At 38.8% G+C, this 15473-nt stretch overlaps 1 protein-coding gene across 1 annotated transcript in view; it reads right to left on the bottom strand.

Moving 5' to 3' along the window:
• The window catches only part of Cngb3 (cyclic nucleotide gated channel subunit beta 3), a 172135-nt gene that overhangs the window by 20047 nt on the left and 136615 nt on the right, over window positions 1–15473 (bottom strand). The window contains exon 14 of the mRNA XM_028885175.1: window positions 8328–8411. Coding sequence (XP_028741008.1) covers window positions 8328–8411 — 84 coding nt within the window. The remainder of the gene's footprint in view (window positions 1–8327; window positions 8412–15473) is intronic.

The raw sequence follows: 15473 nt of genomic DNA on the forward strand, positions 1-15473 counted from the left end.
GTCTTCTGACTTTGGTCTCCTCTGCTTGGCCCAAAAGAAGATGCTCTGTGTAACAAAAGAGCCTGAGTTTCAGTCATTCAAAGTCCAACTTGTCTTCTGCCTGTGTCACTGAGGTGTGATTTGGGAAATAGAAGACCTTGAAGCTCTTATTCCATATTGAAAGTCGGTGTCAGTGCAGCTATTTTCGCTAAGTACTTGTTTGTATTTGCTGAATTTCAAGGTCAGAGCAACAACTAACAATTTATCTCCTGGAATGTGTATATAGTTACTGATCAATGATGTATTTTGCACCTCAGAGGCAGTATGGATATTCAAGTATGAATAAAATAGGGAAGTGCACAAGACTATGGGTAGATATTTTAAACATTTAATGGAAACACAATGATTTTTTTGATATGTACCTACTGTCTAAACTAGAATATGAGCCACAGGTGTTCATGTAGTTATATGTCCAATCCCATCTAAGAATTATGTAAACAAATGGGGAAGAGGGCTGAAAGGAATAAAGTTCTTCTTGTGAAAGCACAAAGACTGAAGTTCAGATCCCCAGCACTTACACAAAAGCCAGGCAAGTATGATGGCCTGGTTATAATCCCAGTGCTCAGCAAATAGAGACAGGAGGTTCCCTGGGCAGACTGGCTAGCTAGACAAGCTGAGTTGGTTAGCTCTAAGTTTAATCAGAGGCTTTGTTTCAGTAAGTAAATGTACAGTAGTGTAGGAAGACCTTTGATGTCAACCTTTTTGGTGTCCACACACATATATACATGTAGGCTCATCTGCAAATATGAAACCACACACACATGTACCAGCATGCGTACACACATGAGTGAATGCCGTATATATACATATGTTCCTTTTCTACTCTCCCAGCTCCCCCTCCCCCGAAGCCAACCTAAAAACAACTTTGGACTGAAGATACAGATGGACTTGTGGAGATATTTTGCTTGTCTTTGTGGTTGACTAAAATGTACCCATGTGATTCTTCAGATTTAGGATTAAGGGTGATTGTACCTGATTTCTTCAGTCTTTCCCATGTATATGCTTTGTCAGCGTCCCCAACTGTATTTTTGCTGTATAATAAATATTAAGTTATAAATATAATCTTATGTTAAATAATTCCAATCTCTATTAAAAAATTAAGCATGCCATACAAGAATCATATTAACATTTTAAGTCAAAATAGGTTGTTAAATTTATTTGTTTGTTTATTCAAGTGTGTGTGTGTGTGTGTGTGTGTGTGTGTGTGTGTGTGTGTGTGTGTGTATAAAGGCCAGGAAAGGGTTTAGGTATCGTCCTGTATTGATAGCTCTCTATGTACTCCTTTGGGGCAAGGTCCCTTCCTGAACCTGAGGCTTGTTTTTTCCTTTTTTTCTTCTGGAAATTAGTAAGCCAGAGAAGTTCTCTTGTATCCACCTCCTCTGAGACCTGGAGATAAAGGCATGGGTGCTAGGATCTCAACTCCAGTCTCCATGATTGCAAAACACACTTTTAACTGCTAAGACATGTCTTCAGCCCAGGTCATTAGATTCTAAATAGGCCAGTTTGTGTAATAGTGGCCATTATTTGGGTAATAGTCCCTAAAAAAGTGTCAAAATAAGTAGAGTTTTAATCACTCTGAGCTATCGCTGTGGTTTTAATATCTTCCCCCAAATTTCAATTGTTAAGAATTTAATTTTTAAATTCACAGAATAGTGGTGTTTGTAGATAGGGCCCCTGAAAGATAATTATGTCATGAGTACTTTGCCTTCATGAATGAGTTAGTTTATTACCAGAGAGATTATTTCTTTTCTGATGAGTTTGATTTACTTTTTCATGTGGTGCGCTCTGCCACATTGTGACTCACTGAGAAAGAAAGTCCTTGTCAAATGCCAGTAAAATTATTGTGGACATTTTAGACCATAGAACCATGAGCTAAATAAACCGTTATCCTTCATAAACTACCTAGTCTGTTGTTATACTCATATATAACAATAAAAATGAGCTAAGCTGTAAAAATATAACATTAATGCAATAAATTTACTCTTGTTTTATGAATGGACTGCACTGAGTTATTAAATATTCCCATTGCTTGTACTTTCAATGGATTAGAATACACTAAAACAACTGAAAATTAAGTTGCATTGATTATAGTTTATGCTCTGTCATGACAGAACTGAGTGCAAGGCATGATGTATAAAAGGCACTCATTTATGAATGAAGAAAATGTAATTTAACTGTTTCTGGGAAGTTCCAAAGTCCTGTGATACCTAGGGTTATTTTCCTGAATATCAATTGCTTTATAATTATCAAGTTGAAATATACTATCATAAAATTTTACCTCTTAATTTATATCTGAAAAATCAAAATTCTTATCCTAAACATATATTTATATAATAATATAGTTTGAAGCAGAAACTGTAATATATATGGGTTTTATTATAGTTATTTATATAATTTCAATGTCAATAATAATTTGCCTTTGTGCAGTACTTTGAAAATTCATCAGAATAGGAGGCTAGAGACATGGCTCAGTAGTTAATTTTTTTTCCTGAGATTTTTCTCTGTGTAGTTTTGTACCTTTTCTGGAACTCACTTTGTAGACCAGGCTGGCCTCGAACTCACGGAGATCTGCCTGCCTCTGCCTCTCAAGTGCTGGGATTAAAGGCATATGCCACCACCACCCTGCTAATTTTTAATACCCATATTGGGTAGCTTACAACTGCCTTAACTCTAGCTCCAGGGAATCTAATGCCCTTTTTTGATCTCCTGGAACACCTGAATGCATGTAGCATATACTCACACAGAAATGTATACATACACATAAATAAAAATAAAACTTAAAATATCATCTAGATACTGGATATTTGTATAGCTCCTTGCTTTAAACCATGTATTTGTTCCCTCAGAGTGCCCTGTTTTTCATTTGGAAAATATTTTGTACTTCATTTAATTCTTGCAAAAATTCCAGTGAGAGGTGTCTCTTATTTCCTCTTTTTGAAAATTGGAAATAGAGGCTAAGTAAGCTAAGTGTCTCAAGCAAAAATACGAGGCTAGCAAGTGACAGCATTAAAACTGACAACATCTATATCACCTGACATGCATACAGATATACTACATCTAACAATGAATACAGCATCATGACTGATATCTTAATAACCAATGAAATAATATGAAAAATTTAATAATAAAGAAAGTCATTTGAAAATTAGTGTCCTTTTACTCTAGTAAGTGATCACTAGGCCAGAGTCATATTCCTATTATTATTATTATTATTATTATTATTATTATTATTATTTGCATGCGTGAAGTAATTTCAAGGAGCTGGAATGATGTTTCAAAGGCAGTTATTACAACAGACTGTAAGTACAAGTACATAATGGGTACTTAAATATAGTTCAGTACTTCTAATTATTTCTTAATGATCATTTTGATAATTTCCCAAGGAGATCAGGCATAATCAACGAGTCTAAACTTTCACTACCTCTTGCTTATTTCTGGGTTAATTTGAGCATTTTTTTCAAGCTTAATTAGCATTCAGATGAAGTAGACATCACTTCAAGAGAATAGAGGCTGACAGCATGTGTAAAGCAAGATCGAACCTAACTTAAGACTGTTCTTGTGCTAATTTGGAGAAAGTGTTGAAAGGCTAGCATTTCAGGTAGAACAAAGTAACTTTTAGTGAGTGTGTATGCAAAAAAAAAATAGGATTTTTGTTCTGGGGGCTATTTCCAAGGCTAGTGGGGAGCATCATGGTACTCAGGGTACCTCAACAGAAAAGAGAGATGGTACTCAGTGTGGCTCCTAGACCATTAGCACCATGAAGAGCTCCTTTGGAGACTAAACTCCCAAAACCCCACTGTAGAAATTGCATGAGAATCTTTGGAAATTAAGTCCCAGAAGTCCAAGCCTTTGAAAAGCTTGGTGGTTATTTTCTGTACGGCACCACAGCATCCCAAGAAAACTCCCAAGTAGTCTTGAAGCCCCACGAGTTTTTCCAAAGCAGTTTAGAATATCAGACCTGAACCCTGCAATTGCTTGGGATACTTAGGTAACCTCTAACTGAGCATGATTTGTTTTCCTCTCCCCTTCTCTGCAAGTGTGGTGGCATTGTGTTCCCCAAAATATTGTGCATGCTAATAAATTTTTCTGGGGTCAGAGAACAGAAGAGCCACAATATTAAACATAGAGGATAGGCAGTGGTAGCACATGCCTTTAATCCTAGTATTCCAGAGGCAGAGATCTACCTGGATCTCTGTGTGTTCGGTACAGCCAAGCATGGTGACTCATGCCTTTAATCCCAAGAAGTGAGCCTTTAATCCCAGGGAGTGATGGCTGAAAGAAGAAAGGTATATAAGGCATGAAGACCAGAAACTAGAAGCTTTTGGCCTGGTTAAGCATTCAGGCTTTTGAGCAGCAATTCAGCTGAGATCCATTCTGGATGATGACTCAGAAGTTTCCAGTCTGAGGAAACAGGATCAGCTGAGGAATTGGCAAGGAGAGGTGGCTGTGGCTTGTTCTGCTTCTCTGATCTTCCAGCATTCACCCCAATAAATGGCCTTGGGTTTAGTCTTATTAATAAGAACTTTTTAAGATTCCTGCTACATGCAAGTTTTTGTGGAAATAGTAAAATACATATCAAATTGAATTTAGCTACCTAAACTTTGGTTAAGTAACAGCTTTTCTTCTCTGTCAGTGTCTAGTATCATGTAAATCTTCATTTAGAAATAAAAACAAAAGCAAAAATGAAGAAGAGAGATTTGCATTCTTGTGCCTTCTGCCTACTCTTCCCTTCACTTTTTTCTTTCTTTTCCTCATCTCTAGCCACTCACTTGTTTTTATTATTGGGTGAATTTGATATTATGATAAGCTAGAAATGAGAAAGCTGCCTCTCTGCACCTCATGTTTCCTTTAGCAAATTTGTGCTGTTTCAAGGTGCAAGTGTTATCTCAATAACCAACCTCTTCAGCCACTAGAACAACTTAAATCTGTTTTACTGTGTGACATCTTTGTTACCCCAGTGTGCCACTGCCCCCAAAAGGAAGTCTTAAATCACGCTGATTCTTTCTTTTGGTTTTTTTCTCTCTTCCATTTTAAGGAGCATGATTTCACTTATTTCACTTATAATCAGCCTGTATTCTACCTGGATGAGTTTATGTGGGATGCATATGCTTGGTTTCCAGTATGCAGGAATCTCTCCTTCCTTCCTCTTCTATCTTTGACAGCTCCTTCTCGATAGCCCTTTCTCATTTATCTTCATCAATCTCATTAATAATGTTGGTGCCTTTCCAGTTACAGGCCCAGCCTTCTTTCTCATACCATGCCATGAACTCTTAATGCCAGCTTTCATTCTATTCCAGGTGCCAAACACCCACTTTGGACTTCATGTTCTTTCATCTGATTGATCCCACTTATAAGCTGTGTCTCCATCTGATTATTTGAAATATTTCACACCTCATTTGATTTCCCACTTTTTTAGTCCCTCATTTGGTTCCATTCCTTGAATATGGCAGATTCTGCCTTGCTTCTCAGATCATTGCTGCACTTCTCATAAAAATATTAGCCCATCGATTTCCTTTTTCTTATTTTACTAAAGCACTATTTATCTTTAGATTTTTACAAAGGTCACAGCTGACAAACTGACAACTTCTCTCTCCCAACTTCCAATATAAATAAGTGCCTTCATTACTCTGCCTTCCTCTAACAACTTCTGTTTCTCTTTATATAAGAGGACATTTTACAGTTTTAAACTAATTTAATTTTTGTTTCCTTCCTCTTCCATCAAGCCAATCATTCTCATGGCTGTATTTTAGAATCAGCTAGGATTTTTTTTATTTTAGGCTAATATGTGGGTTTTATCAGGACCAGCTGAATGTCTAGGTGTGCAGCCCAGACTCCTTTGTTCATAGGATGCTTAGCACTAGACTGTAAACCCCTGAAGGACTTTGGTGGTTGTTTGCTCATTACCCATTATAGTACCTGTCCCAGAATATTAAAAACTGCTTATTGCAGCTGGGTACTTGGGAAGCAGAGATAGGTGGATCTGTGAATTTGAGGCTAGCCTGGTCTATAGAGTGAATTCCAGGATACCCATGGCTACACAGAGAAGCCCTGTCACAAACAAACAGACAGACAGACAGACAAGCAAACCAACAACACTCCCCCCAAAAGCCTACAATCAAACAAACAAAAAATCCTACTTATTGCTTAAGAAATAAATATTTTAAAATTATTTTAACATGTCTCTTACTGTAGTTCTCTACATTATTCCTGCAGATACAAATTCCTTCCTATCTGCCTTGATACAAGCTAGTTCTTTTCCATACTCAGGTAATACTGAGTTCACTTCAGTTTATTTCCCAAGACTTGCTACAGGCTTCTTCTTCCTCTTCCTTCTCCTCCTCCTCCTCCTCCTCCTCCTCCTCCTCCTCCTCCTCCTCCTCCTCCTCCTCCTCTTCTTCTTCTTCTTCTTCTTCTTCTTCTTCTTCTTCTTCTTCTTCAGAAAGTCTCCCAGCAGCTGCCCTTGCTTTTGTCCTATAACCTGGTATTTATTCTACATTGTTTTGGAATGGAGTGAGTGCTTTGCATCTACACTCACTTGTGAACTCTCCAAGGCCTCAGGGCATCTCCAATTTTTTGTATTGTTCACCTTCCTTTATTTTTAAACTTTATTTGTTTTTAAAATATTCACACAAGTATATATTACATGTTGAACACATCCCACCATACCCCTCTACCTTTTCTTTCTTTTTTAATCTCACCTGTTAGTCTCTTTTGTCCACCTAGACAATTTACTTCCACTTTAATGTTACATATATGCATATTTATGTTCTGTTTTTAAATTTTGATTGTTCACTTTATCATTGTGTTAGTTTCTCTACATATAAAATTCAGGATCTCATTCTCTCTCTTTTTTGGACAAAAACTTGCTCCATAAATGAGGATGACTTAGAACTGATGGTTTAGAACTCCCTGTAGCTCCTGCTGATCTTGACCTTGTGATCCTCTTGCTCCAACCTTTCCTGAGTGCTGTGGTTATAGACATGTTCTTAATTATTTTTAAGATAATGATCAGAGTCTGTGAATACCCTAACTGTCATCATAGAACCTTTCACCAGTAACTGATGGAAGCAGATGCAGAGATCCACAGCCAAACACCAGGCCAAGATCCAGGAGTTCAGTTGAAGAAAGAGAGAGAAGAGGGATTCTATGAGCAAAGGCATCAAGATCATGATGAGGAAACCTACAGAGACAACCAAACCAAACTAGTGGAAACTCATGAAATTTAGACCAACACCTGAGGAGCCTCTATAGGACTGGACTAGGCCCTCTGTATAGTGAGACAGTTGTGTAACTTGATCTGCTTAAGGGAATCCCTGGCAGTAGGATCAGAATTCATCTCTGGTGCATGAACAGGCTTTTTAGAGCCCACTACCTATAGTGGGACACTTCCCACAGCATTGAAGCAGGGGGAGGAGTTTAGACCTGCCTCTACTGAATGTACCAGACTCTGCGGACTCCCCGTAGGAGGCCTTACCTTCTTGCAGGATGGAATGGGGGCTGGATTGGAGGGGGGAGGATAAAGGGGTAGGAGGAGGGAAGAGGGGTATCTGTGATTGGTATATAAAATGAATAAAAAATTCTTAATAAAAAAAATAATGATCAGAGACTGTTGTGGTGACACACATCCTTAATCCCAATGCTTGAGAGACAAGAGATAGGCAGATCTCTATGAGTTACAGGGTAGACTGACCTATATAGTGGATTCTAGGCCAGCCAGTGCAACATAATGAGACCCATCAATATGTATAGAAAGACAGGCATAATATATGAAGTTACTATTTCTTCATAGTAGAATTTCATGTTTGTAGTTTTTATGTTTTCTATTTAAGAAATAATAAACATATAATACTTTTATAGTCATCAAATTCACAATGAAGACTTAAAAATTTGGCATTGATTATCTACTAACTGTGTGAGCAAAATAGAAATAACAGATAGCTTGCTGATGAAGCAGGAAAAGCAAAAGCACCTATCATGTCTATATTTTTGTCCTTCATTTAACATATTTAAATTTGATGGTAAATTATGATAGGTAATTTATATTTATACAAATGCCTTTTCAGACTACCTACATGTCTATCCCATGACATATGCAATGGAACCTATATTATCTTGTTCCATTTTGAACTCCAAGCATTTATTGTTGTTTTGTAGAATTAAGTATATGGCATAGTGTTTTATAATATGGAGTCACTCTGGACAGATTTTATTTCAAATACTTTATTGACCTATGTCCAAATTCTTCCAATGCATTATTAACTATGCTCTTGAAAATAGTATGCACTCACCTTTTTGCAGACAAAGTCACCAGGTAAATAAATAGTGGATTTCAATCTTAGCAGTAGGTCATAAATCATCTGTGTGTCACAGCCCTATATAAAGAGAATAATAATTTTATAGATGCAGCAAAAAGCAAACACCCTAAATTGTTTTAAAAATAATAAAAGTAAATAGTCAATAGACATTTGTCTTCCTTTCCAAAATGCTAACTTACAATGGATTTATACTTGCCTTTACCTAAATTCTAGAGGAAAAATGTATCAATATTAAGAGATTGTAACTTTATAAAGAAATATTTGGGGTGAGTCCTATCTCTTAGACCTATTAGTATTTAATCATGCTCTTCTTCTCCTAAATTATAAAATAGTTATGAAAAGAGTACTCATAAATGAAACTTTACATGGTGCTTAATTAATGACAGCTATTAAAGATTATGCTTATGACATGTTCAGATTGTTGTAACAAAACTCAGTATTTGCTAAACAGTTTTTTTTTGTAAAATAACATTACTAGAGTTTTGATATTATTTAACTCTTTAAACTTATGTATATGTCTTTCTTCTCCAAAATAATTATCTTCTTAAAGATAGGAAGATACATATGAAAGCACTATCTGCAGTACTTAAATTATTGGTTGGAACCAGGGAGCCTCCATGGGACCAACTGAAGCTTTCTACATATATGTGATAATTGTATAGCTTGGTCTATTTGTGAGATTCATAACAATGGGAGCAGGGCTGTCCCTAATGCTTTGGCTTGCTCTTGGGAACCTCTTCTTCATACTGGGTTGCCTTGCCCGGGCTAAATACAAGGGGAGGTGCTTAGCTTTACTGCAACTTGATATGCCATGCTTTGTTGATACTCTAGGGAGGCCTGACCCTTTTAGAACAGAAACAGAGGAGCAGTGGATTGAGGCTGGGGATGGAAGTGAGGAGGGAGGAAAAGGGATGAGAGGAAGGAGGGGAAACTGTGGTCCAGATATAAAATAAATAAACTAAAAAAGTAAAGTATTGGTTGGGACAGTATATTTCACATAGCTGTCTTTTAGTGTCCACTTGCTTATTAGCTGACTATAGAGCCAATTACTTGCCTGGCCCAACTAAGCTCTATACATGCTATGGAGAGTGACTTTGTTTTCTTTTATTGAAAATAGATTCTTAGATCCTTTGCCATACAATATATCCTGACTATCGTTTTCTCTCCCTCTATTTCTCCAGTTGCTCTCCACCTCTTCTCCCCCTGGAACCACTCCTATCTGTCTCTCATTAGAAAAGGACAGGCTTCTAAGAGATAACAACCAAACATGACAAAATACAACAAGGTAACGGAAAAACTATCATGTTGAAGTTGGTCACAGCAACCCAACAGGACAAAAAGAGTTCCAAGAACGGGCACTAGAATCACTTATTCTCAGTCAGGAGTCCAACAAAAATACTAAGCTAATAGTTAAAATATATGTGCAGAGGACCTCTTACAGACCCCTGTAGGCCGTGTGCTTGCTGCTTCAGTCTCTGTGAGTTCATGTGTGTCATGTTTAGTTGATTCAGAGACCCTTGTTATCTTGCTGTCCTCTACCTCCTCTGGCTCTTATAATCTTTCCAATTCCTCTATGGGATTCCCTGAGCTCTGAAGGGAGGGATTTGATTTGGACCTCTTCTACTTTACACTCTTAATCCACATAATGTCTGGTTGTGGGTCTCTACATATGTTCCCCTCTGCTGTTGGAAGAAGTCTCTCTGATGATGACTGGATAAGACATGTCAGAAGGTTTCTCTGGTTCTTCCCAGCCTGCAGCTACTAGGACCCAAGTAAACACACAGAGGCTTATATTAATTATAATTGCTCGGCCATAAAAGACACAGTCAATAAGACAAAAAGACAGCCAACAGAATGGGAAAAGATCTTCACCAACCCCACATCTGACAGAGGATTGATCTCCACAATATATAAAGAACTCAAGAAACTAGACATCAAAGTACTGAACAGTCCAATTAAAAAATGGGCTAAAGAGCTAAACAGAGAATTCACAAAACAAGAACTACAAATGGCTGAAAGACATTTAAAGAAATGCTCAACATCCTTAATCATCAGAGAAATGCAAATCAAAACGACTCTGAGATACCACCTTACACCTGTTAGAATGGCTACGATCAAAAACACCAATGACAACCAATGTTGGAGAGGATGTGGAGCAAAGGGAACACTCCTCCACTGTTGGTGGGAATGTAAACTTGTACAACCACTGTGGAAATCAGTATGGTGGTTTCTCAGAAAATTAGGAATCGAACTACCTCAAGACCCAGCCATCCCACTCTTGGGCATATACCCAAGGAATGCTGATTCATACCATAAAGATACATGCTCAGCTATGTTCATAGAAGCACTATTTGTAATAGCCAGAACCTGGAAACAACCTAGATGCCCATCAATGGAAGAATGGATGAAAAAAATGTGGTACATATACACAATAGAGTACTACTCAGCAGAGAAAAACAATGAAAGCATGAAATTTGCAGGCAAATGGATGGAACTAGAAAAAATCATCCTGAGTGAGGTAACCCAAACCCAGAAAGACAGTCATGGTATGTACTCACTCATAGGTGGATTCTAGATATAAAATAAAGAACAATCAGACCACAACCCATAGAACCATAGAGGCTATATATATAGCATGGAGGTCCCTAGGACGACTGTGGCTTATAATAAATTTCAGTTTTACTCAATTATTAAAAAAAAATAGCCAAATGAATGGAAACACATGAACTATGAACCAAAGGTTGAGGGGCCTCCAGCTGGATCAGGCCCTCTGAATAGGTGAGACAGTTGATTGGCTTGATCAGTTTGGGAGGCAACTAGGCAGTGGGACCAAGTCCTGTGCTCATTGCATGAGTTGGCTGTTTGAAACCTGGAGCTTATGTAGGGACACTTGGCTCAGTCTGGGAGAAAGGGACTGGACCTGCCTGGGCTGAGTCTACCAGGTTGATCGCAGTCCTCGGGGGGGGGGGGGAGAACTTGTCCTGGAGGAGGTGGGAATGGGGGGTAGGCTGGGTGTAAGGGGAGGGGGTGGGAGGGGGGAGAATAGGGGAACCCATGGCTGATATGTAGAACTGAATGGTATTGTAAAATAATATATATATATACATATATATACATATATACATATATATGTGTATATATATATATATACACATACATATATATTGCTCGGCCATTAGCTCAGGCTTAATACTGACTAGCTCTTATACTTAAATTAACCCATAATTCTTATCTATGTTTAGTCATGTGGCTTGGTGCCTTTTCTCAGTTCTGCTTTGTCATCTTGTTTGCTCTGTGTCTGGCTGGAGACTCCTGACTTTGCCCTTCCTTTTCCCAGCATTCTCCTACTTTGCTTGCCCCATCTATACTTCCTGCCTGGCTATGGCCAATTTTATTAAACCAGTCTACAAGAGAATTATCCCATAGCACACTTTGATCTATGAGTATATCATAGTATAGATTTAAAATAATATTTAGAAATTATTTTATTGAATTTTTTTCTTTTCTTTTTGACCAGTTTGTTCAGTTTTACCCTAGGTCTCTGGGCTATCTAGTCCTTGGTTCTTGGTTATACAAGCAGTGTTGGGTATGGGTTCCTTCTCATACAGTGGGCTTTGAGTAAAACAGACATTGGTGCGTTACCCCCACAAGTCCATGCCAACATTGTCTTAGCATATTTTGGAGGCAGGACAGGTTGTAGGTCAAAGGTTTTGTGGTCGGGTTGGTGTCCACATCTCTCTCTCAATAGTCTCTAAGGGATTTATTGCTTTCTTCCAATTTTTTGTCTTTCCCTCTATTTCTTTATAGATTTCTTCCCATTTTTGTTTGACTTTTTCTCAATTTATTTATTGATTTCCTCCACTTTTTTGTTCAACTTTTCCTCAATTTCATTTTTTCTTGAAAGGCCTCTAGCATCTTCATGATGCTATTCTTAAGTTTGTTTTCTTCTGCTTCTTCTACCTTGTGATGTGCAGGTCTTGCTGTTGGAGAAGGGCTAGGTTCTGGTGATACTCTATTGCTCTTTATGTTTTTGTATGTACTTCTGCCTTGACGTCTGTTCATCTCCTCGTGCATTCCTTCTTGGTCTTATCAGGGCTCTTGGTCCAGTCAGAGCTGACAGATTCTGTGTTTCAGGAAGCCTCTCTTGGTCCAAGGAGAGGTGGCAGATTATACTTCTCAGAAAGCCACTCTTGGTCTAATGAGGGCTGGCAGATTCCCTGTCTCCTGAAGTTACACTTGGTCCAATGACAGTTCTTTGTCCAATGAGAGCTCTCTCTCTAGGCCCAATGAGAGCTCTCTGTCTGGGCCAGATGGGAGCTGGGGGTTGGTTTCCAAGCCTCATGAAGTGGCAGGGGTCTCAGGTGGATGGGTGTGGGGGCAGGGTGTGTAGATTGCAGGGTCCACTGGGAGGTCTTAGAGAAGGGGAACCTTCCTGTAGGAGCCCTACCAGCTGGCTGGCAACTGTGGCCTAGTTGGGCAGCTGTTCCCCGGGAAAGGCTGGGGCCCAGGAATGGGTGCTAGGGGCAAGCCTCCCTGGGTATGAACAGTCACTCACCTCTGGGCTGGATCTCAATAGTCTCTAGAGTACCTTTCCATACCAAAGAGATTAGAACCTTGGAGTGAAGGCTCTATGTATTAGTTCAACTTCCTCATGTTCAATGACTTGTGTGGATGTTGTCCCTAGTAATGGGGCATACTGTCTTTTTGCAGAGAGCAACCCTGTGTCTTAGCATCAGCCTGGGTTGTTTGTGAATTTCCATAAGATCCCCTTGGCCAACAACTCAATTGATTGCAACTAGAAGCCTTACCTAACTACAAGAAATGGCCAGTTGACACTCTGTATCCCCAATTATTAGGATGCCTCATTAGGATCACCTTCATAGATTCCAGGAAGTTTCCGCTGCACTAGGTTTCCATGCCACCCCCCAATGTCTCCAATTCCAGTCATCTATCCCTGCACTCTATTCCTCCAAGGCATCTCTTAAGCCTGATCCCTCCCATTCCAATCTCTACCACCCCTAGTCTACCCATAAATCTATTCTATTTCACCTTCCCAGGAGATCCATAAGCCCTCCCCCCTAAACCCCTCCTCCTTACCTAACCTGTCTGTGTCTACAGAGTTTGCTTGGTTATGACTTACTTAGTGGCTAATGTCCACTTATAAATGAAAACATATCATTTGTCTTTCTGTGTCTGGGTTACCTCACTTAGAATGATGTTTTTTTCTAGTACCATCCACTTGTCTGCAAATTTCATGATATCATTTTTTAAAACAACTAAATAATACTCCATTGCATAAATGTACATTTTCTTTATCCATTCCTCTGTTGAGGGACATGTAAGTCATTTACAGTTTCTGGCTATTATGAAATAAGCCACAACGAACATGGTTGAGCAAGTGTCCTTGTAGTAGGATGGAGAGTACTTTGGGTATATGCCTAAAAGTGGCCTATCTGGGTCATGAGGTAAACCAATTTCCAATTTTCTGAGGAACCACCATACTAATTTTCACAGTGGCTATATAATTTACTTCTACCAGCAACGGAAGAGTGTTCCCCTTGCTCCACATCCTCATCAGCATGATCTGTCATTTGTGGTATTAATTTTTGCCATTTTGACAGGTATAGGATGGAATCTCCAAGCAGTTTTATTTGCATTTCCCTGATGGCTAAGGAGGTTGAACTTTTCTTTTTTTTTTAGTTTATTTTTATTTTTTGTTTTTTTTGAGGGGAGGGGTTTAACATTTCTTTTTTTATTAAGAGATTTTCTATTCATTTTATATACCAACAACAGATTCCCCTGTCCTCCCTCCTCCCACCCCCTCAGCCTTTCCCCCACAACCCATCCTCCATTCCCACCTCCTCCAAGTAAGGTCTCCCATGGGGAGTCAGCAGAGCCTGGTACATTCAGCTGAGGCAGGTCTAAGCCCCTCATCTCTGTGCCAAGGCTGTGCAAAGTGTCTCACCATAGACACTAGGCTCCAAAAAGCCAACTCATGCACTAGGGACATGTAGATGTAACAGTCTTATTAAACAAGAAACACAGAGCCAAATGCAGAGTTAAAAGCCCAAGAGGTCAGAGCAGTACCTACAAGCAGAGACTAAAACCCCTTTTTTACCCCTCGCTGCCATTGCTGTCCTTCCCCTCCGAAAAAAAACCTACTTCCTGTGTGTCTGTCTTTTTATTGATTTTCTGTTGTGCCTTTTCATTGGTTGTAAAACCAAGCACATGACCTCCTCATCACTGCCTGTCTATACAGACCTCTAAGTCTCTATGGTTGGTATTGAGATTAAAGGTGTGTGTCTCCATGCTGGTGGTGTCCTTGAACACACAGAGATCTATCTGCCTGTCATGTGATCAGGATTAAGGGCGTGTGCTACCACTGCCAGACTTCTGCTATGGCTTGCTATTAGCTCTGACCCCCAGGTAACTTTATTTATTAACATACAAATAAAATCACATTTCAGCACAAATAAAATATCACCATAGGGACAGGTCCCGATCCCACTGCCTGGGGACCTCCTATACAGTGAACATTTCTTTAAGTGTTTCTCTGTTTAGATCTGTACCTCATTTTTAAATTAGATTATTTGTTTTTTGATAACTAGTTTCTTGAGTATATATATATATTTTGGATATTAGTTCTCTATCACGTGTGGAGTTGGTCAGAACCTTTTCCCATTCTGTAGGCTGTTGCTTTGTCTGATCGACAGTGTCCTTGCCTTATAGAAGATTTTCAGTTACATGAGGTTACTTGTTAATTATTGTTCTTAGTGCCTGTGCCACTTGTGTTTTGTTCCCAAAGTTGTCTCTGTGCCAATGGGGTAGAGGCTATTCTCACTTTTCTTCTATCAGGTTCAGTGTTTCTGGTTTTATGTCGAGGTCTCTGATCCGATTGAACTTGAGTTTTATGCAGGGTGATAAATATAGATCTATTTTCATTCTTTTGCATGAAGACATCCAGTTTGACCAGTGCCATTTATTAAAGATGTTTTCTTTTTTTTTTCCAGTGTGTATTTATGGCTTCTTAATGAAAAAAATCAGGTGTCCATAGGTGTGTGGATTTATTTCTGGGTCTTCAATTTTATTGATCAATGTGTCTAGTGTTATGCTAATACG

The sequence above is a fragment of the Peromyscus leucopus genome, chromosome 2 (assembly GCF_004664715.2).
Source record: "Peromyscus leucopus breed LL Stock chromosome 2, UCI_PerLeu_2.1, whole genome shotgun sequence".
In the NCBI taxonomy this organism is placed as follows: domain Eukaryota; kingdom Metazoa; phylum Chordata; class Mammalia; order Rodentia; family Cricetidae; genus Peromyscus; species Peromyscus leucopus.